At 38.0% G+C, this 24474-nt stretch overlaps 1 protein-coding gene across 1 annotated transcript; it reads left to right on the top strand.

The window, feature by feature from the left end:
• Window positions 1-1060: 1060 nt before the first annotated feature.
• LOC113324921 lies at window positions 1061-19244 on the top strand. The gene is made up of 10 exons (XM_026573196.1): window positions 1061-1286; window positions 9001-9072; window positions 10415-12669; window positions 12793-13071; window positions 13186-13467; window positions 13878-14165; window positions 14248-14538; window positions 14629-14916; window positions 15009-15308; window positions 15400-19244. Exons 1-10 carry the CDS (start codon window positions 1061-1063, stop codon window positions 18949-18951), a joined length of 7833 nt encoding a protein of 2610 aa, XP_026428981.1. The 3' UTR covers window positions 18952-19244.
• Window positions 19245-24474: the final 5230 nt, after the last annotated feature.

The following is a 24474-nucleotide window of genomic DNA, read 5'->3' as shown; positions in this document are numbered from 1 at the left end:
CTATCTAAGGAAGAGTTTAGAATAAAAAGGAAAGCTCAGAAACGCGTAGAAATTCTAAAACAAGAAATTGCCGCAACTTGGTCGTGAAGAGAGGGGAAGAGATTTTGGAAGATTTGGGAGAGACTTAATCGGTATTTTTGATATAAATAGATTGTTTGGGTCATATAGAAGGAAAGTCGAGAGTTGGGGGAAGTTTAGAGAAGAACAGAGAACGAAATCAAGAGTTGCAGGAAATTGTTTCTGCTGGTGCACAAGGAAGAACACGAAGAACAAAAGGCCATTGAAGACAGTCGTTTCTGGGGTCTTAAAATCAGCGACAAAGCAACAGTATTTACAACAGTTTTATGTAACAGTTCCATTGTAACAGCTGTTTTGTAACTCCGATACACTGTTGCAAACAGTCTGTGCTATTACTTTTCACTCTTTTAATCATCTTTTGAGCAACAAACACATATTTTGAGACCATGATTAATATGAGGAGCTAAACCCCATTGCTGAGGCGATAAAGGAAGCTATTTTTCCAACAAAAAGTGGTATATTCTATTTTATCTTTTTATTTGCAATAATTATATGATTATTTTCCTTGAACTATTATTGAATATGATTTTTATTGGAGTGGTTGTGGTCTATTTTGATGGGGTATGCTTAGTTTTAAGACTTTTGATGCTTCATACTTGGTATTTACAATTACTACTTTTGAAAATCTACTTGTTGCAATATTTTAGAATTAAATTAAATTAAAAAAATTGCATGAATATAAATATTGGATTAAATCACTTTGAACTTGGAAAATAGTGGAATCTTAGCCTCAGTGTTCTTTTAATATTAATATCAACTTTGATTGAGTTTGCTATAATTTTTAGTGAGTTTTCTATTTTAATATTAAAATTTAAGTCTAATTAATATCCTTCACAAGTTTGAGAATCGAACCACTTTTACCACTATCTACAAATCACATCAGTCTCCCACACGTTTTCCTCTTGGACTATTTACTTATACCGAATAAATATTCAATTGGTGGTATTTACAGGAGGAGGTCGCTTCTGGAAATAATTCTGAGATGGAGATTCACGACAATGAAGATGCAACAATGTCTCCAATAATGGGAACCGTACCCGCTGGTAATCTAGAGGTGGAGGTTGATCATCATAAAGATGTTGTTGTGTCTCCTATGGCGGAAAATGCTGTCGTGACGACGGGCTTGATTGCTCCCGAAAATTCTTGGCTATTCGCACATCCAGACGCAACTGTCGTTTTCGATGCCCCATTCGAGGTTCCTTTCGAAGGTCATGTGTTGGTTGGAGGATTCAGTGTGCCCGTAAAGTATGCGGAGTTATATACCAAGATATGGAAGAGGTATGGACACATCGTTGCGACCAGGAAGGTTGATAGTCGGTTTGCATTGGTTAAGCGCGTGGAGGAAACTTTATCTTCAATTCATGACATGTGTGGCGTGACTGGACACACGGTTTCTGGAGACGTAGTCAAAATCTGGGAATTCCATCGGGATATGTGTCTAAACTTCGAGTTTAATGCCTCCTGGTTCTGTGATGGATTTTCCAAGATCCAAAGGCTACAGGCTGAAGCGGTTGACGGCCCTTCCGCGGATTTGATTAATCAACAGGAGGCAGAAGTCGAGAAGTTGTCCCAGGAGTTGAAGCTGAAGCAGGAGGCTTTCAAAGCATGGAGGACGCTTTCTCCAAGAAGAACGAGCCTTAGCTAGGCGATTTTCCTTGAATGTTTTTATTTTTCTGTACTTCCGTTGCTTAAGTTTTTTTTTTTTGAAAGGAAAAAGAAACGCCTAATTTATGGTTTGGTTTTATGGATTTCAGATTGATAGATGATTGCTTTTTATAAGAGTTTTTGGATTATTTTTGGAATAATGTCCCTTTGATCAAGTCGATATGTAAAAATCCGAATTGCGAAGATGAGTTGCAAAATCATTCAGTAAAATTGTAGGACCGTGAACGTTGCGTGAGAAAGGAAGAGATATGAAATCTTGGGATGATTGGGTTATCGGCTTCCATAGTAAATATGAAAACCCGAACAATAGGTCGTGTAAACATCATCTGACAAACTTACTCGCTTTAGGGTCTTTCACCAAAACTGAGCCTTCATGGAGTAAATCCGAGTCTTTATGTGATGTCCTCCTTGTCGCGAGAAGTCCCCAGTCGTTCTTTATTGTCGGTGGAACATCTTTATGTCGATTCGTGGTAAGGTGGAGAATCCCTATCCCCCAGATGCAATTCTCCCAAACCCATCTTTTCTTGGACAATGCGCTTCCAAGCATGGCATTCACTGGTAGGATGATGGAAAGGAGAGTTGAATTTGCAACCGAGAGATTAATCTCCCACTGTGGTCGCCAATTGTTTGAGGGTGAAAACGGTTTCTGCCGATTTCGGTAATTTCGTGTGTGTAGGTGAGAAACGACTCTAAACCCTAAACAATGTATTGCATGGGAGTACTTTAGATTCGAGAGATCAATCTTTACAAATCCGGCCTAAACCAAGAAATGGACGTTCCAGACTTGCTTCGGTCACAAAGTGAAGGAGAAGGGTTGGTCTTAGGGAGGGAAGCAAAGAGAGTGTTGAATCCATAATAGTTGATTCTGAAAGGTGTGGTTGTTTTACAACTTGTATCAGAAGGTAAAGCTGGATAGCCAAGATGGAAATCTACTAGGTGATTTCTGAGTGTTGTAGTGTTCTCCTGACCAAAACTTGTTGTTTGGTGGAAATAGGTGAAACCTATTTATACAAGTCGTAATAAAACGTACGCTAGCTTCGTAAGAAGTGGAAGAGGTTGAGTGGTGGAAGAAAGAGGTAACGGGTAACGCCTGGAATTGATGTTTCCATAATGAGGATACGTTTCATTTCTTGCCATTACTAACCGCCTCACCTTTATGACACTTTCTTGTAACGGGCGTATTGCACGCCGCACGTTGTAAACCGCAAGACCAATACCCTGATGAGCATCCCCCATTTTGTGACATGTTTTGATGTCTCGAGTGTTTTCATGGAAAACGTGTAGCATGTTTCTAGCGTATGGCAAGTTAAGATTGAGAGGCTTGCCGATTCGGTGGCGACCTTCGATGGTCGAGATTTGAATCTCAAGAGGAAGGGTAGTCGTTGATCGTGGCTACCTTTCGTTTAGCAGCCAGCGGCATGGTGGCATGGCTCGCATACTTTAAGCGCGGCTAAATTAGGGTTTGGCATAAACCGTGGAATTTGGCTTTGCGCCCAAAAGTTGCCAAAAATTTGGTGGCGAACTTGTACGGCTGAGATCTGCATCTCAGGAGGAAGGGTAGACGTTGATTGTGGCTACCTTTCGTTTGGAGGCCAGCGGTATGGTGGCATGGCCGGCATGGATCGCATACTTTTGGCGCGGCCAAATTAGGGTTTTGGCATAAACCGTGGAATTTGGCTTTGCGGCCAAAATTTGTCACAAGTTCGGTGGCGAACTTGTATGGCTGAGATCTACATCTTAGGAGGAAGGGTAGTCGTTGATCGTGGCCACCTTTTGAAAAAGCGGGGGTCTAACAACACCACCCAATATTTCGCTTAGCAATCTGTATGGACTAATTCCGAAATACTTTGCTAGAGAATCAACTAGACAGTCAGACTCAATCTAGATTAAAGTATCTCAAGGAGTTAATATCTCTCACTTGTTTTGATTTACTCAAGCTAAAACAATAGCGAGTCTTTAATCAAACACAAGGAATAACTTGGACGGTACCAAAGACCAATATCCAAGGATCAATTAATATCAATCAACAACTAAATATTGGATTTCCAATTGATGTTCTTAACGCACAACTTGTATTATTTCAATTATATAAAATATAATGCGGAAAAGAAATCACACAGGCACCAGAAGTTTTGTTAACGAGGAAACCGCAAAAGCAGAAAACCCCCGGGACCTAGTCCAATGAATACACAATGTATTAAGCCGTTAAAGACACTAACCTACTACAAGCTAACTTCGGACTGGACTATAATTGAACCCCAATCAGTCTCCCACTGATCCAAGGTACAGTTGTACTCCCTACGCCTCTGATCCCAGCAGGATGCTGTGCACTTGATTCCCTTAGCTGATCTCACCCACAACTAAGAGTTGCTGCAACCCAAAATCGCAGACTTGTCTCATACAGAAAAATATATCAAAGGATAAATCTATCTCCCACAGAAAAACCCTAGGTTTTGTTCCATATTATGATATGAAATCAAGGTGAACAGGAACCAATTTATAATCTGGTCTTATATTCCCGAAGAACGACCTAGATTAATCAATCACCTCTCAACAATCTTTCTTGACTACACAAGAGGATGTCGAGGAATCACAAATAGTAAGACGAAGATGTTTGTGACTTCTTTATCTTGCCTATCGGAGAACTCTCACGATATCAAGCCAATCAATAGATTGCAATCGTACGATAGATGCAAGATCAGATCACACCACTACGATAAAAGTAGTATCGGTCTGGCTTCACAATCCCAATGAAGTCTCTGAGTTGTTAACCTGGTTTTAGAGAAGAAACCCCAAGGTTATAGGAGAATCGACTCTAGCGAGCGCACTAGTATCACACAGACGTGTGGGGATTAGTTTTGCCCAATGCTAGATGTCTCCTTTATATAGCCTTCAAATCAGGGTTTTGCCTTAGTTACAAAGCAATCCATATTCACCGTTAGATGAAAACCTGATTTAGATTCAAGCTAATATTTCTCAACCGTTAGATCGAAAACTTAGCTTGTCACACACACTTGAGTAGACGTTTACTGGATTTGTGAAAACCATGCCCAAACGTGTACGTGTATGTTGGTTCAACATAGTAACCCAAAAGGTTAACCATATGAGCATTTCATATTAACCTTGTTCTTCTTCACCGTAACTAGTTCAATTGACTCAAATGAACTAGTTAGAGAGTTGTTAAATTGCTAAGAGATCTTATGTAACTACACAAGACACAATTGAAACAAAGATGATTCGATTCGATTAAACCGGCTCATGAACTTTATAGCCACGGTTTTCATACAAATATTTCTCAACCGTTAGATCGAAAACTTAGCTTGTCACACACACTTGGGTAGACGTTTACTGGGTTTGTAAAAACCATGCCCAAACGTGTACGTGTATGTTGGTTCAACATAGTAACCCAAAAGGTTAACCATATGAGCATTTCATATTAACATTGTTCTTCTTCACCATAACTAGTTCAATTGACTCAAATGAACTAGTTAGAGAGTTGTTCAATTGCTATGAGATCTTATGTAACTAAACAAGACACAATTGAAACAAAGATGATTTTATTCGATTGAACCGGCTCATGAACTTTATAGCCACGGTTTTCATACTGCATTCCTTAGTAATTTAAGTTTCATGTTCAGAGTACATCTTTAGATCATAACCACTTAAGCTCACAAACAAGTTCGCGGACTTAAGATAACCGGCAGAGTTTTCAAAACTCAGCAGAAAATCTCGGCAAAGAGACTTCCGCCAGTTAGCGGACTAAACACGCAAACGAGTTTTTGTAAATCCCAGCAGAAATTCTCGGTAAGAAAACTTCCGTAAGTTCGCGGACTGGGTTCGCGGGCTTGGCAAATCCAATTCCTCCGGTTTCTCTCAATCAACAAAGTTCGAAAACTTCGGATTAAGAAATATGACTTATGCACATATGTGTTACCAGACAATGCTTATATCCATCATTGGTTATATATACCTAAACTCTCATTCCAACCATTGAAACATTCTCAGAGGATGTTATTCAGTCGTTATTCACGGACCTTTCTCTTCAAAGCAATTTCCAAAGTAATTGAAACTTTTCATGACTTTCGTCACTAGGTGAAGATAAACCCGATCAAAGCGAAATGCTTTACCAACACATGATTTCGAGAAAAAGATAAGTAGAGTATACTCAGCTCGAAATGTCAAGTGTGTATGATCCAGTCTATATAGCGTACGACTTTTGTCTCATAAGAAGTACGAGATATAATAGATAGACTTTTGAGTGATAGATAAGTTCAAGTCTCCACATAACTTTTTGTTGATGAAGTTCCACGGTTCCTTGAGTAGATCTTCGTCGTTGTATGATGAATCGCCATGAAGTCCTTGAGCTTAACTACACTTTTCTATCCTAGTCCGAGACTTAGCTATAATAGAGTAGAAATCAAGACTCGTAGTTTTGATCACTAACATTGACAAACATGCTTGATATAGCAAATCATGCGAGGTCGACCGAGCTATGCTCTAACACCTTTCGTTTGGCGGCCAGCGGCATGGTGGCATGGACGACATGGCTCACATACTTTAGGTGCGGCCAAATTAGGGTTTTGGCATGAAATGGAGCCGCAAGCATCGTGCGGAGTTGTTGGCTCGGCTTGGATTCGCTGGCAGTGTGCGTCTTGGAAGGAGTCGCTGGTCGTGGTGCAGCTTGGAGCCGCTGGCGTGGTGCGGCTTGGACGGAGCCGCTAGCATGGTGCGGCTTGGAGCCTCCGGCGTGGTGCGGCTTGGACTGAGCCACTAGCATGGTGCGGCTTGGAGCCGTTGGCGTGCCTTTGGCACAGTGGTGTGGCTGGCATGGTTGGCATGCCTTCAGCACGGTGACGTGGCTGGCATGGTTGGCATGCGTTTGGCACAGTGATGTGGCTGGCATGGTTGACATGCCTTTGGCACAGTGGTGTGGCTGGCATGCCTTCGGTATGGTGGCGTGGCTGGCATGCCTTTGGCACGACCAAATTAGGGTTTGGCGGCACAAACCAAGGAATTTGGCGTTGTGGCCAAAAGTTGCCAAAGGTCGGTTTGGTGGCGAACTTGGACGACCGATATCTGCATCTCAGGAGGAAGGGTAGTCATCGATTATGACTATTTTCCGTTAGCGCCTGGTGTGGCTGGCATGGCTCGCGCATGTCTTTGGCACAGTGGCGTGACCAAATTAGGGTTTGGCGACACAAACCTAGAAATTTGGCGTTTGTGGCCAAAAACTTGCCAGAGGTCGGTTTGGTGGCGAACTTGGACGTCCGAGATCTGCATCTCAGGAGGAAGGGTAGCCGTCGATTATGGGTACCTTCCGTTAGCGCTTGGTGAGGATATTAGGGTTTGACACGTTGAAACCCTAATTATTACGCGCGTTAGCATGAGCGGCTCGCATGCGCGGCTGGCATGTGCGGCTGGCATGGCATGTGCGGATGGCGTGCGCAGTTGGCATGAACGGAGGTGATGCCAGCCGATACTAAGGGTTCTGTCGTGGAAAGTAGTAAAAAAAAGGTACCCAATGAAACTTTCACGACGTATTTGGGATGGTTGTCGCGTCCGCGAGTCTGGGTAAATTTCTTGTAGACGTATTGAACGGCTCAATAAATGTGCTAGTGGAGAGGTTGGTATTCACAGCTTTGTTTCCTTACAGAGTGACGTCATGTCAGACTAAGATTTTACGATTTTAACCCTAAGCTAAAAACCACCATCAACACATATGTTTTTTTCGGCAGAATTTGTTATGCAAACATGAATCACACATGAACTAATGTAAATGCATACTAGAGACTTCCCTTCCCTTCTTCACAGCACCGTCCTTTACCTTGGTTCTCATCTCCTTTAGTGGTTGGTCACTATCTGTTTCTCCCTTTTCTTCTTCTAAGTGATCACCATCAACAGGTAAAAATGATGTTAAAATCGAAGAAGAAAAAAGTGATGTAGTAGAACGAAATAGCGGTAAATACATATAGGATGAAAATCTCACCCGAAACATTTTTCTTCTTAGATTTACTTTTATTTTTTTTCCCGGAATACCGGCTTCTGCTTCATCATCGTCAGTTACTACAACGAAACTTAAAATAAAAAAAAAATAATCAAACACTACTAGATGAATCTAATGATAAATCTCACTGTTTTTTTCCCTGTTTCTTCGACTTAATAATTTTCCATTCCGATTTCCCATCTTCGTTTTTAGGTCATCATCATCAAGAACAAAAGTTAAAATCGAAAAAATAAATAAATCAAATATACTGAATGAATGCAAGAATACCATCGATTAAACTAGGTTTTCATACCAGATTTCTTTTCTTTAACATCTTTTGACTTTTAAAGACGTGTTTTTGTTGATGTCTCCTCCATTTTTGTTGAACTGAGTTCGATTTGAACTGTTGTGAAATTGATTTCCAGGGTTTAATCAACTTCAATCATCAATTTGAATGATCGATTTTGTCTATTTGAATGATGGAGAAAATTTTTTATCCGGCAAATCGATCCGTTACAGAGCAATGGAACTGCTCGAAACCGTACGAGGGTATTAGAATAATTCTGCGACTTTTTGATATTTTAAAAAAAAAAATTGGATGCGACAGGATTTTGAAAAATTATTTGGGCTTGAGGATAATTTTTTTTTTTTTGGGCCTTAGCCCAAGTTTCCCATTTTATTATACCTGCTCACTGATTATAGGACAAAATTGAGAATTTTTTCACTACTTGCCCCGTTGCCCGGGTTGCCCCTATTTCATCGGATATGCTTGGGCGATAGAAAGTTAGAAACGGAAGATCATTTCTCCAAAGTCGAGAAATTTTTCTTTTTCGATCGGGAAAGTTGTCTGGCTGGTTCACATTGAGTTCTTGGAGAGACACTTCTGTTAGATTAGAAGAACTCAATATAAAGTATAAACCAGCCAGACAGCATAATGTTAGAAATAGCGGCTAAAACTCAATTTAGACTTGCTCTGCTGCCACTGAGCTTGAAGTATCAGTGGCGCGATAAGTCTGAATTTCTTTTTCAAGTCTCAAAAGATCGGTCGATTACTTTCTCATTGAAGTCAGTCAGGTAAATAATCAAGTTGCTAATTAGTTGATTTTGTGTTTGTAACTTTGTTATTGCGTTGTTATTTCACAATTTTGACCTAAATGAAGAAGAGAATGTTCTCGATTTGTTGTTAGGATTACTAGTTTGATTTGATTTGATTGGATGTCATATTGGTGTTGTTGTTACTGATAATTTATGAACGTGATGATAATACCTTTCAGGACTGAGTGGACTTGAAGCGCCGAGACGAGAAAGGGGGCCTTCTTCTTCATCCAGTCAGTACCAAAAGAAAGGTACAACTTGAATAGTTGTTTGCAGTGCTGTTGTTTTTGCTTGTGCATATCTATGTTATCTTCACTAGATTGATGTTTTTTTTTTGTTTTCTGGTGATTGTGGATGATACAAAATGCTGTTAAATGAATAAGAGTGGCAATTGATGTAGTTATATAACAATTATGTTACTGTATGAGTTAACAGTTTAACATGATGATATTTTTAACATAAACTACAGATTTTTGTTTAGTTATATACAGAAGCTTAAGATAAACGATATTTTCTTCTGATTGCAACCTTTTCAATTCTTAGTATGTTTCATTATCTCCATATTGACTCTGTAGTTTTTTGTCCCGTCAGAGTATTGGTGCATTCAGATGGTTTTTGTGTAAAGGTACACGTTTTTCTAGCCTGCCCTAACTTGTTTGGGACTGAAGGCTTGGTTGTTGTTGTTGCACGTTTTCTAGTAAGTTGATATGCATTTCAGAAAACTATATTTAGCCCTCCATACACATTTTCGCGGAACCGAAGTGTCCATATTATAAAAAATAAATCATAATGAGAAACTTGTAATTTGCATCTTTTGAAAATTTAGAAAATGAGGTTGTAGCTTAGTGAATGCTGTCATGAGCTGTTACGCACACCACAATGTAGAATTCTCTTTTACAAGCTTGACGATACGAAATAGTTGGCTAGGTTGAGTAACTGGATTTGATTGTGCTGAAATATTTGTTTTCTTGTTATGTAGTACCCGCCTTATATTTTTGAAGGATGGTAGTTGTTGAGAAAAAATGACCCAAAAAAGGTCCTGAAGAAGGGGATCTAAAAATGGATTCATATCCTACAAAGGTGTAATTCCTATAAAAAAAAATTCTTTCTATGATTAAACACCAAAATCAGAGGTTTGCATTATCTTGAAGCAAGTCAATAGATCTTTTTTTGTTTGATTAATCTTCTTCACCACCATTATCATCCACCACCTCCTCACCTCTAGGGTTTCATCCATAGAAGAAAGATTTAGCTGTTCATTTGTTTTCACATTTCTTTTATGGGTACATGCTAAACTGATGATCATTTGATTCCTCCATAAGCCTGCTCTGATTGGTTTTTAGATGAGTTAATTGAGTATGTACATAGATATGTTTAATGTAAGTGATACATGAGGGAGACAGAAAATGGGTGTTGTAAGGAATTTTATTCTTGTTTTGAGAACCATATTTTCAATCATCAAGACATGTTATAGAGTAGTTCGGTATCATCCTTCAGTTTTGTTTGTTATTCTTTTCCTGTATCTTTTATATAGATTTGTTCCATCTGTATTCAACCTTTTGTTATCTTTGTTCCCTCTTTTTACATGCACAGTTGCTCTTATTGCATCGCTTGTAGCTTTAGGGCACGCTACAGATACTCGCCAAACACGTCGGGAAGCTGATGAGCAAAAACATCAATCTTCACCTAAAAAAAGTAAACATGTCAAAGATGAAGAACCTGTTATTGAGAAAGATAAGAAAACATGTGAGGAAACCACCAATGATGTGAAGACCTTGGCAACAGATATTAATGAGAAGCCAGTTGGAAGTATAAGATTGGCTGGAGGTCTAAGCAGAAGGCAGAAGAGTACGAAAAGGGTTTCATTTTCGCCAATCAATATTGAAAGTTCGGCTTATGGTACAACTGTAGCTGATTATAAATCAAAAGAAATTCATGAAGATGGCAAATTGGAGATCGGTGAAATTTCTGATAACCAAAGAGATGCATTAGACTCTTCTCAGGATCCATCTTTGGAGCAGAACGAAGGCACTGCTGTATCTTTGGGTTCTGATTCAGTGTCTGGTCCTACTTCTAGTCAGGCAGAAAGCTCTTCATCAAATGCTTTAGTGGTGGATATCAACCCTGTAACGACTGATGCACCTTCTCAACCTGTTCTTTTATCAATCGGTGAATTTGATGGTGCACCAGAAGAATCTGATAGATCGAATGAGGATGGTTTCGAGTCAGAAGCAGAAAAGAACGGAACTAAATCCGCCAGTACATGGACGGAAGATGATGAGAAGAATCTTATGGATCTCGGGGAATCTGAAATAGAGAGGAACCAGAGATTGGAGAGTTTGATGGCTAGGAGAAGAGCAAGGAAAAAAATGTTGAGAATGGTGGCTGAAAAGAATTTGGTTGACTTAGACCATAATGACCCTCCAATTCATATTGCGCCGTTAGCAGTTATTAAAAGCAACCCGTTTGATCATCCGACAGAAAATGAAATTCCAGGTTTACCTCCTATCCCAGGTTCAGCTCCTTCTGTTTTGATTCCAAGAGCGAACCCTTTCGATCTTCCCTATGACCCACAAGAAGAGAGACCCAATTTAACTGGAGACAGTTTTCATGAAGAGTTTATGAATGTTATACAAAAAGATATATTTTGTCGACATGAAAGTTTTTGTTACGGATCCACTTCATACTCAGGAGGGCTCAAGCAAGATAAATCTGATAATAATATCAGGTCTTACTCGGTAATCGAAGATATGGGATCGCCGGAGCAAAGACCAATGTGTGCACGAAGTGATTCTACGTCGAGTTTAGGTACTGAGATAGAATTGCGATCTTTGGTTCCAGATCAGGAAGATCAAATGAAGCCAATTGAAGAACAATCAGCTCAAGAGTGTGAGTTGATGCCACCCATCGGTCAGTCGGCTAATTTTGTTGAAGGAACAACTCAATCCCCTGAAGCAGATGTGGTGGAAATTCATCCAGAAGAAAGAAGTGAGGCTTACATGAAACCTGATATTGTTGAAGAGAAGTACATTGGATTGAGTTCATCCTCTTCATCTTCATCATCTGAATTTAGCAAAAATGAAATTCAGTCACAAGCTATAGAACTCAATAGAGATGATTCTAAGGAGGGCCCATCATCAGCACTGAATGATTATGATTTCAAGAGTGATATGACAGTGAAAGTCAAGGACAATAGTCAACCCTACGAACCAGTATATGATTCTAGTCCATCTGCAATTGAAAAGAGGACAATCGAAGAATCATTGTTTTGTGAGGATAAAGGGGTAGTTCTTACCTCTGTTTTATCAATAGCTTCTGACATGCAAGTAGAGGTTTCAGAAGCGAATTCACCTTCAGCTTCATCGGAAAGAAATACTGCATTTACAGATGAAGAACTTCTAAACTACAATGAGAATGTCCGAAGTTGTAACAGCTCTGTCGGTGAAGATCTGTGGGCAGCTTCACCAGACCTGCATACAGTGGATGAAATTGAATCAAAATCGAACGGAGTCACAGAAATTAGCGACCTCGCTGTGATAAATGCAGGACTTTTTGGAGCTTGTACTACTGATGCCAATACCGGAATTCCCATCGAGCAACAACCAGTGCTTAATCCTGTTAACTCCAACCCACCTCCTTGTCCTTCAGAGAATGAATCGAACATTGAAGGTTTGGTGAGTCAAGCTTCGTCTTCAAGTACCGAACCGGAGGTAGTTGCACGAGTTCCTCAAGTGGATTGGAAAGAGAATGTGGCACCAATAGCTTCTAGTTCCTCTGCGAGACAACTTCCACATGAAAGTTTGATAGTTCAATTATCCAGGGATGGTGATCATCACAATGAAGCACAGGTTTGTCGATTCTGAATTTCAGTTTCCATTTGTGAATGTTGTTCCTTTGAGACCACAGTTTTACACCATCTTCCAGAGTATCACCGTTCACAATTATTAGCTAACTTGTTTGGAAATGGACAGGAGCCGCCTATCAGTTCTAGCAAAGAACACAGTTTAACAGACCCATTAGCAGTTGATTCCAAAACAAATTCAGCATTACTTGAAGAACCAAGTATGCAAGGTTCGGTGAATCAAAGTCCATCGTCTAATGCTGTAAAGGAGCTGCATGGTCAAGTCTATAAATTGAATTTGGAGGAGACTGCCGACGCAACAGCTTCTATTTCATCACTCGCACAGCCATCTCTTGAAAACTTAACAAATCAGACATCTGTGGATGGGAATCATCTTGATGAAAAACAGGTTTTTTGTTATCATAGATCTGCTGAACGCCAGTTATCAATAATGACGTGCCGTTGAGGACACAAATTTCACTACCATGCATTGACAGTTATGTTTTTCTTTTATGATGTACAGGAAGTATCTTTCAAGTCTAAAGAGGATGAAAACACTATCAAGAATGTGAAGGATCCACCAGCTGTCCAGTCGTACCCAACTTCCACTCTGATGTGTGAACCGTTAACTGATAACCAGAACCCATTATCAAGTACCGAGCCAGAGATGCATAACCATGTTGAGCAACTGGTCCTGGCGGAGAATGTTGAACCAAATCCTTCTAGTTCTTCACTTTCACAAGTTCCACCCGAAGAATTTGTCTATCAGCCGCCCATAAATAATGAGCGTCATGAAGAAGCAAAGGTCAGTTGGTTTGTTATCATGAAACTGTAAAACGTCCAATTCTCATCCCTGAGGTTATAGACAATTGTCACGGACCCTTTTCTTTTTGAACTTGAGGAGCAAAATGCCACCGTCAAAACTAAGTTTTTATTAAATCTACTGAAGTTCTTAGTCTAGACATACAGCCATTGAATTCCAATAGTTATTGCTGTGATAAGATCGTTTTATTTTCCGGGAGGCGGTTGGAGGACAGATTATGATGCGTTTTCTTTCTTGTTGTTATATTTTTGTTCCTTCTCTTTTTCCTGTCAAAGAAAAAGAAAATAATAAATTCGTAGCACAAAACTGTTGCTTCCTAGCACCTTTTTTTCTAGCATAATAAATACTGCTTTTCTCTTGTTCAAAATACTAAATTCTTCGAGAATGGACAGGAACCATCTACCAAGTCTATGGAAGAAGGAGATATCAGCAAGGATGTGAATGACTCAATAACAACTGATATCAAATCAACTTCATCAATGGGTGAACCGATAAAGGAGGAAATGATGGATGAGATCTCATCTTCAGCTGTCGAAGCAGAGATAATGAGTAATCAAGTTCATTCATTGAAGTTGGAGGAGAATGTGGATCCAGAAGCTTCTAGTTCTTCAGTTGTATGGCTTCCATCTGAAAAATCGGTTTGCCCATCCATGAACAATGATCATCACGAGGAAATAAAGGTCGATAAAACTACAAAAAGTTTGATGATTTAATATAATACCAAAACTTCTTTAACTCATTGAATATTTCTACTATGTACAGGAATCACCCATCGTTTCAACAAAAGAAGGAGATATCATGAAGGATGTGAATGACTCAGTATCAACTGATTCCAAATCAACTTCATCAGTGGATGAACCAATAAAGGAGGGAGTGATGAATGAGAATTCATCTTCAGCTGTCAAACCAGAGATAATGAGCAATCGAGTTCATTTATTGAATTTGGAGGATAATGTAGACCGAGAAGCTTCTAATTCTTCAGTTGCACAGCTTCCATCTGAAAAATCGGTTTTGCACCCATCCATGAACAATGATCATCACGAGGAAACAATGGTCAGTTTGTTTAGATAAAACTACAATAACTTTTGAAGGTTGAATATAATAATACTTCTTTAGTGTACTGAATATTTTTACAATGTACAGGAATCACCCATCGTTTCAACAAAAGAAGGAGATATCATGAAGGATGTGAATGACTCAGTATCAACTGATTCTAAATCAACTTCATCAGTGGATGAACCGATAAAGGAGGGAGTGATGAATGAGAACTCATCTTCAGCTGTCGAACCAGAGATAATGAGTAATCAAGTTCATTCATTGACGTTGGAGGAGAATGTAGACCCAGGAGCTTCTAGTTCTTCAGTTGAACAGCTTCCTTCTGAAAAATCGGTTCACCCATCCATAAACAATGATCATCACGAGGAAACACAGGTCAGTTGTTCGATAAAACTACAAAAAATTTGGAAGGTTTAATATTTTACTGTAATTTCTGTAACATATTTTTATATTTCTACATTGGACAGGAGCCGTCCATCGTTTCAACAGAAGCAGAAAATTTCTCAAAAAGTTACCAACATGGTGTGCATCCGGCAACAACCAACTCTCATTCTACTTCATCTGTAATGAATGAACTTATAAAGGAGGGTTTGACGAATCGTGATCCGTCGTCAAGTGCGGGACAAGAGTTGCATAACCAAGGTCCTCATCTGAATTTGGTAGAGAGTGTCGAACAAATGGTTTCTGGGTCTTCACTTACCCAGTTTCCAGTACAAAATTTAATGGTTCAGACGTTCTTGGACAGTGATCATCATGAAGCTGCACAGGTTAGTTGTGTTTGCATCAAGCCGATATGCATTTGCACCACACCCTTTTAGACCAATCTATATATCTAGAAGATAATATCAGTTTTAACAGTTCATTGCACAGGAATCCTCGATGCAGTCCCCCATGGAAGATAATATAATCAAAGATGTGAAGGATCCAATAATAGTTGAAGAGCAGAAATCAAAGTCAGTCAAAGATGTTGAAGGAGATAACCAGGAGTTGATTGAACGTCAGGTGGACTTGCCAGAAACAGCAGTGACACCGTTAATAAAGGAGCAAGCTTTTGGAGCAAATCAAAATTTAGAGACTGTAACTTCTGAAGATGCGGATAAAGAACATAAAGTTCAACTGACATCGGGAGCAGCTCTAGAATCTGGTACTGCAAGCTCTGCTGATCTATTTGATGATCCTGGAACTAACCTTCAAAAGACGATGGCAAGCCGGAGAATACAGAAAGAGGATATTGAAGCAAATGCAGACCTAAATATAGAAACTTCAAATAATCAGCCTGACGAACAAAAAGTGGACGAGCTAGCACCCAAAACTGAACCAAATTCATTGGGTGTTATCTTTACTGATGATCATCTTAATGAAGAAGAGACTAGGAAGACAATAGATAGTGGAACAGTACAGGAGAAAGATGTTGAAGCAGATTGTTACCCAGAAAAGGATACTTCTATGCATCTGCATGATGAGCACTTAACAGTTACCTTAACGCCTGAAACAGAAGTAGAATCTGTTAAGGTTAGTTTTTCTGGGGATCATCTTAACCATGGAGGAAGGAATAAGACAATGGAGACTGCAACAACACAGAAGCAAGATGTTGACGGGAATCTTGACCAAGAACAGGAAATGTCTAAGTTTCTGCACAATGATCAAAAAGTTGGTCAAGCTTCAGAGGAAAATATACAAGAAGCATCTAGTACCGTTGGCTCAGCCAATTATCATGCTGATCAAGGAAGTCATATGATGACATCAGAGGGTGCAACAGTACAGAGTCCAGATTTTGGGGGCCATATCGACTTAGAAAACAAATCTTCCAACCATTTGCATGATGTTAAGGAAGTACTTCAGCTGCAACCAGAGATAGCAGTAGAATCTGGTAGAGTTGGCTCTTCGGATGTTCATACTAATGATCAAGGAAGTAAAAAGATAACAGATAATGTAGCAACCCAGGAGCGAGGTACTGATGCAAATTGTAACCAAGAAAGTCATGGAACAATGGTGAATGGGGCACAACAGAATCAAGATTCTGAAGCAGACGTTCAGCTGAAACCAAATACAATGGGAGAATTTGGTGTGGTTAGCTCTGCTGATCGTTCTAATGAGCACAGGAGTTATGAGAAGACGGAGAGTGGGACAAAATCAAAGACATCTTTTGTTGCAAATCCTGACTTAGAAAAAGAAACTCCCGAGGATTTGCACAATGAAAAACAAGCAGTTTGTCTAAAACCAGAGACAAAGATAGAATCTAGTAATCTTAACTTAGATCATGGGAGTTCTAAACTTCTGGATGCAATGGAAAGCGACTTCAATCAGAATACAGAATCAGCTCATAATGAAAATCGTCAGCATTTAGTGAAGGAAATAACGTCAGATGATCTGGAAAAGGAAGTTGCAATTCATCAGCCGCAAAAACCTGTTTCAACGATTATACAATCAGCTGGTGCTAACATTGTTGATCATCATGACACTTATGGCCATGAAGATTCTAATCAAAAGAGTAACACTGAGAACGGGTCAGTGCAGAAGAAATTAGCGTTTGGAGGAAATCTACCGCTAAAAAACATTATTTTTAAGAATCTGATCGAAGAAGAAGTTTGGTTAACACCTAAAACAACATTAGAAGCCATCACACCGAGAGCACCAATGACGCCGAAAGCAGCTGAACTGGAACATCATTATCATCGGAATCATTCTAATGATCACGGAGCAAGTTGTAGCATTCCAGAAATGATGGAGAACAGAACTCGAGAAGAAACAAATGAACCTTCTAAACTTCTGCAGGTTACAGAAGTAGTAATCGCAGAATCTGTTGATCATGGTAGTGACAATCAAGATTTTGATGAAAAAGATACCTCCAAACCTCGGCGAAATGAACAAGATATTCATCATCTGCAGCAGGTAACAGCAGACACAATGAAACTCGAATCTGGTGAACATGCAATGAGTTCTGTAATGGAAACTGGACCTGCAACGAAGGAGCTGAGGTTTGAACCAAATAATTTAAGAAACATGATCTACAAGAATCTTCAACAAGAAGAAGAAGTTTGGTTAACACCCAGAACAGAAGCTGATCATTATCATAATTATCAGCATGATAATGGAAGTTCCAATGCCCAAACAAGTACTAGTACACCGACAATGAGAAAGACCGAGAGCGATTCAGCAGCGGCAGAGAAGAAAGTAGATTTTGATGAAGGTAATCATCCCCAAGAAAATGAAACAAGTGATTCTAAAACCATGGAGTATCAGGAAAGTGTGGTTGATGAAAGTTCCAATGTCCAAATAAGTACTAATACACCGACAGTGAGAAAGGCCGAGAGCGATTCAGAAGCGGCAGAGAAGAAAGTAGATTTTGGTGAAGGTAATGATCATCCTCAAGAAAATGAAGCAAGTGCTTCTAAAACCCTGGACTATCATGAGAATGTAGTTGATGAAAGTTCCAATGTCCAAACAAGTACTAGCACACCAACAATGAGAAAGACAGAGGGCGATTCAGAAGTGGCAGAGAAGAAAGTAGATGGTGATGAAGGTAATCATCATCCTCAAGAAAATGACTATCATGAAAATGTAGTTGATGAAAGTTCCAATATCGGGACAAGTACTAGTACCCTGACAATGCCAAAGACCGAGGGTGATTCCGAAGCTGCAGAGAAGAAAGTTGATTTTGATGAAGGTAATCATCCCCAAGAAAATGAAGCAAGTGATTTTAAAACCTTGGACTATCATGAGAACGTGGTTGATGAAAGCTCCAATGTCCAAACAAGTACTAGTACACCAACAATCAGAAAGACCGAGGACGATTCAGAAGCGGCAGAGAAGAAAGTAGATTTTGATGAAGGTAATCATCTTCCTCAAGAAAATGAGACAATTGATTCTAAAACCTTGGACTATCATGAAAATGCAGTTGATGAAAGTTCCAATGTCCAAACAAGTACTAGTACACTGACAATGAGAAAGGCCGGGGGCGATTCAGAAGGGGCAGAAAAGAAGGTAGATTTTGATGAAGGTAATCATCTTCCTCAAGAAAATGAGACAATTGCAGTTGATGAAAGTTCCAATGTCCAAACAAGTACTAGTACACTGGCAATGAGAAAGGCCGAGGGCGATTCAGAAGTGGCAGAGAAGAAAGTAGATTTTGATGAAGGTAATCATCTTCCTCAAGAAAATGACTATCATGAAAATGTAGTTGATGAAAGTTCCAATGTCAAAACAAGTACTAGTATCCCAACAATGAGAAAGAATGAGGGCGATCCAGCAGCCGCAGAGAAGGAAGTAGATGTTGATGAAGGTAGTCATCATCCTCAAGAATATGAAACAAGTGATTCTAAAACCTTGGATTATCATGAAAATGTAGTCGATGACAAGAATGCCAATTCTACTGCCAGTACTGCGGTTAAGGAAAGCATGAATGAATGAAATGATGACTTATTTTTTGTTGTCTAAATTCATTTTCTTAGTTGCTGTCGGTCTAAACCAACATTACGTTTTTCCACCCATATAGAAATTTGGATCCTTCTGTACAGCAGAACTCTTGATTTTGGTTATAGTTAAAGTTAATCAAGAGTCATTTTGTTTTGTTCTTTCTTAAACAATGACACCTGTTTTGAGGTATACATTTTCATAGAAGCTTATTATTGGGGTTCAAACTTTTGATTTGCAGGAAATACCATACGGTCCTAGAAATAATATATTAGAGAGAGTTTACTCCAGTTGATTCAGTCATGTGTCTGTTTGGTCCTATTTGGGAAAATATAATATAGTTTGGTCCTAAAAGTTATGGTTTGGTCCTAGGGTGATGTCATGGATGATGTAATTTTCATTGTGTGGTGGCAGAAGTACCCTTATATTATTGTTTGGTCCTAAAAAATAATGGTTTGGTCCTAGGGTGACCACGTATATACCAAAATTACTAGAAAATATCTCATTCTCAGATTTACTTTCTCTCTCATCTTCTTTTCTTTTTCGGATCTACTTTTTTCTCTTTTTTTTTCTTGATGATTTGATCGGATTTGATGTCAAGGACGATGACGAACCCGATCTACTTGATGAAGACGATGACGATCTCATGTTGCTGTTGCTGCTTGTGTTGAAGATGAACTCTGTTTTTTAGGTTTTTTTTCTGTTGCTGTCTTGATAAAGAAGAAGATAATGTTGTTGTTTATGTTGAAGCCGACGACGAAGATGATGAAATCGATGAAGATGATATTGAAGACGTGGATGAATATGATGTTGTTGAAATCGATGAAGAAGATGAAGATTTGGGTGTTTTTCGTCGTTTTTTGTTGTTGTTGTTGTTGAAGATGAATGACGACGATGAATTTTGATGAAGTTCTTTGTTGTTGCTGTTGCTGTTGAAGATGAAGATGATGCTGCTGATGTTTTTATATGGAGTTCATTCCAGAAATGAAGTCTGGCTTGTATAGATTTTTATATGGACTTCATTTCTGGAATGAAGTATGTTTTTTTAGGTTTTTATATGGACTTCATTCCTGGAATGAACTCTGGTTTGTATAGGTTTTTATACGGACTTCATTTCTGGAATGAAGTCCGTTTTTTTAGGTTTTTATATGGACTTCATTTCTGGAATGAACTCTGGTTTGTATAGGTTTTTATCTGGACTTCATTTCTGAAATGAAGTCTGTTTTTTTAGGTTTTTATATGGACTTCATTTCTGGAATGAACTCTGATTTGTATAGGTTTTATATGAACTTCATTTCTGGAATGAACTGCTATAAGAAAATAAGTAAAAATTAACACAGAAGGGTACTTTTGTCATTTTAATATTTTAAAATGATTATGGACCAAACAGTGAAAGCGTTTGACCAAAGGACTAAACTGACATGGGCCCACCTAAAAAAAGACCTAAAGATATTTTTCTCGTTTGGTTTTGAGGACTCATAAGAAGACAAAATTGAGTCATCAAATAGCAATCATCATAACCCCTTTAACCTATTAATTTTTATTAATGGCTAACTGAATTAAGTAAGTTAGTGATCAAACTAGACTAATAATTTGATTTGTAGTTGGGGTTCTAAAATCAAATCTTTTTTCTTTTAGTTTTACGATAAATACGGTTACGAATCCCAAAATTTCCAAACCTATACAATAGTTACTCCGAACTGAGAAACTCAAGATAAAATACGGTTGGGAAAACCAAAAGCATATCTATTTACGGTTGGGTTTTATAAATAGAATATATTTTCTGGAAAATCTAATATGCGGTTGGGAGTTTATATTTTCCTAACCGTAAACAAAATATACAGTTGGGAGTTCATATTTTCCCTCTGTATAACTGTGTTTACAATCGGAAAGTATTGGTTTTCCCAACTATGCAGTTTCGAAACTAGTTTCAAAATCTCTAGTTTAATCGCATCTAGTATGTTTATGCAATCAACAACGACAAAAAAAGGGGGGTTTTTTGTTCTTACCTAATTAAGTAATTAGTGGGTGAGAATCGTTGATTACTCGTCGAAGAATAAAAAAAAAAGACGATGGAAAAGAAAAAGAGAGGAAAAGAAAGAAGAAAAAAAAGACGACTGATTGGTTTAAGTTAGGTTTAGATTTAGTTTTTTTGGTTTTTAATTAGATTTAAGTTACGGTAGAACCTCTATATATTGATGCTCCATATATTAATAATCTCTACATATTAATAAAAATTTATGGTCCCAATTTGGGCTAGTTATAAATAGCAATAACCTTTCAGTTTAATATTAATCATTTTTTCCAGTTCCGCCTTAAAGAATTATTTCCAAATAGTAATAATCAATACAGTATTATGTTAAATATATATATATATATATCTAGTTACATTAAATTTATGATTAAACAAAATACTTATCCATGGGTACCTCTCTATATTAATAACCTCCATACATTAATAATTTTGTGGATACCCAAGAATATTAATATAGAGAGATTCTACTATAGTTATTTTAGGATAATTAGGTAAAAATAAAACTTATTTAAGAGTGTTTTTGTATTTTTATTGTGAATTAGGGCTCCCCTCATACACATTTAGGACATTTAAATCCCTACGACCCCTTAAAACCAAAAGCTTGGAGCCCCTATAATAGGCTTCTTTTCATAAAGGATTACTAGCCGTGAATAAGTTATTATGTTATCCTTAATTAGTTTAAATTACATAAATACCCATCAACAAAATTAATAATATAAACCTAAACTAGTCAATTTCAAAATCAGTTTCACCACTCTTATTCTCCTGTTCATAGCCAAACTCTCCCTCCCAAAACTTTGGAATTTGTCTTCCGTTACCGAATATAATCACTCTATCATAAAAAATTGATCGACAATCTAATTATAAATCTTTGATTGCCGATTAAAATCATAGCTATCAAAATCATAAGTATATTGAAGTGTCGCGCTAGAGATTTGCATCCAGATACGCATGTCGAATCCAATTTAAAGAAGCATGCGAGAACAAAGCCATCGATTGCTCGAAAATGTGTATTAGCCGGTATTTCCTCAAAACCCATCTTGTTTTTCCTTGTTTTTATTTCGTTCTTATAAGATTTCATATATAAACTTAGACTTTTCAGAATTAGGTTCGACTTAGAATGTCGCGAAAACCGTCCTCTTTTTTCTTTCCTTTTTTCCCCCTGTTTCAGAAGAGGAGTTAAGCTGATTTGATGAAGCACTTCTTAGGCCAAACCCTGTAATAATGAAGAAATCCTTTAGGTTTTGATGAGTATCTAATTTAATATTTTTAGCGGAACCCTACTTATTTCCGAATATGTTCAAGTTTGGCTGATTCGATTATTTTTATTTTACAACCGTTTTGGACTTGAGTTTTACGAAGATGCCAATCATTGTTCTGGTTCCTAATGTATCTTTTATTCACCCGTGTGATGCACGGGTCTGTTTCATTTATGAAATATTAGATCCATATTTCAAAATTAATTTTGTTAGTGATTAGTAAATAAAATATTGAAATAAAATAATCCATGAACTAATAAATAATAACAATTAAAATGTCATTTGTTTATAGTCTATATTTTCAAACACTACAATCTTTGCTACAACTTTATATAGCTTTATAGATTGACTAAAAGCTAAATGCTCCAATTTTCTCTAATAATTTTTTTTTTTGGTTTACCTAATTTTTATGTGCTTTAACACCATCAACAAAAGTATCATCGAGATCGTGATACATCATGTCTTCCGAATAACTCTCATTCAAATGCTTAATTTTTTATAAATTCCTAATTATGTTATAAATTTTATTGATATGGTTGCAAAAGAGCAAAATTAGGCCTTTAAGTAGACCTAATAACTCTTACTGGGTCCAAAAATAGACTTTGGAGCCAGCTGGGTAGGGAGTGTAAATGCACACCTTTGCACCGGGCTTGCTTCGCCCCTGCGACAGATCACTAATCACATCACATAAAAGAAACAAATATGCTTTCAAATAGGGTTGAGATTGAGAGAAGACGAAAAAATGATATGTTGCCCGAGCCGAATTCACGATTCTTAAAAGGTTTGTCAACTTTTCAAGGTTAACCAATTTAAAAGAGACGATTAACTTGGTTATCAATCAAATACATTTAGAGGGTATTTTCATCACAGTGCTGATATGGGGCTTATCACCTTAGCGATTAGCTTAGGTCAACCGCAATGCCTAGTCTAAAAAATGTACTTGTAAAATTACATCCACACGTCCCTCTCTCGGTTCATTCCAGTTACCATGCATTTTAATATCTTTTAGTCCGTATGAAGTACGTGTTCAACAATTTGTTAGTGGATTCCAAAATACTTCTTGTAATTTCATATGTAAAGAAGGAACATATATTCGTCCTTATTCATTCTTTAAATATTTTTTTTTGTAGAGATTCGAGGTGCGGATCCTAGAATTTGTAAAGAGCCCGTATTCATTCTTTAGATAAATTACATAGAGATTAAGGTGTGGATCCTAGAATTTGTAAACAGACGTGACAAAAAAAAAGTACTTCTTACCCGATAGCCCAATCTCATTTTCATACTGGAGGAGGTAAATGCAGTTGCCACACAATGTTTCTTTTTGAAACGACCCTCATTGGCTTCATGTACAAAGTAGTAATATTTTCCTTTATTTTCCCCCAGCCAGTCACATCTGTCATAGTTGATCTCCATATTTTTGGACCAGGCGCTGAATGTGTAGTAATTTCATGTGTACCTACAAAGAAGATCGGTTAGTATTTTTGTCATCCAACCAGACTTCCTAGAAGTTGCTGTTTTTTGTCTACATAGGAACCCAAATGCTAGGATGATACACCATGTTTTTCCCCCTGTAATATATATGTGATGCATGGTGATGATAATGAAACACTCTCGCTATGCAGGTGACGAGTAGATCATCGTATGTTAAAGCAAACAATATCGGGAATTTCATGTCCCTGCAATTTTTTGAGAAGTTGACCAAGTGGCTACTATATCAACTATACAAATACGAAGGAGAACACAAATCCATCAACATCATTAAACCCTTAAGAATACCTGCAATGATGTTGAAATTCGCCCATTTTTCAAGTATATTTGAGCAATAATTTACCAAGCTATCATGGCTGATAGTAGACCTAAAACATGGGAAAAAGGATAAAAATATAGTTACATCACCAGAAATGAGTGAAAAAGGGTTTGCATACTGCACATCCATTACAAAGGTCCCAATGAAAGGGAAAGGGGGAGAAGGTCAATAAGAATGGACTTAAATGGTAAAATGAGTCTCACGGATGCACAACAACAACTTTTATTGAGAAAGCTTAACATTATGAATGATTTCATTTGTAAATCAGAATTTCGTCTTTGTAGCACACCGTATTCCTGCTAATTCCAACGATAAAAGAAACCAAGCGCAAAACCACCAAAACTCAAAATCATAAAAAATAAATAAAACGAAATATTTTAACAAAATCATTAGATAGTGATCGAGTCAATTACCTTTGT

This window comes from Papaver somniferum, chromosome 11, assembly GCF_003573695.1.
Source record: "Papaver somniferum cultivar HN1 chromosome 11, ASM357369v1, whole genome shotgun sequence".
Lineage (NCBI taxonomy): Eukaryota > Viridiplantae > Streptophyta > Magnoliopsida > Ranunculales > Papaveraceae > Papaver > Papaver somniferum.
This window is presented reverse-complemented; position numbering and strand designations above follow the sequence as displayed.

What these genes read in the sequence shown, in the direction of transcription:
- LOC113324921 (XM_026573196.1), top strand. Translation starts at nt 1,061, where the DNA reads ATGGAGATTCACGACAATGAAGATGCAACAATGTCTCCAATAATGGGA. An exon ending in ATTCGAGGTTCCTTTCGAAG is followed by an intron (nt 1,287 to 9,000) that starts GTCATGTGTTGG and finishes AATACCTTTCAG; the next exon opens with GACTGAGTGGACTTGAAGCG. An exon ending in ATCATCACAATGAAGCACAG is followed by an intron (nt 12,670 to 12,792) that starts GTTTGTCGATTC and finishes GGAAATGGACAG; the next exon opens with GAGCCGCCTATCAGTTCTAG.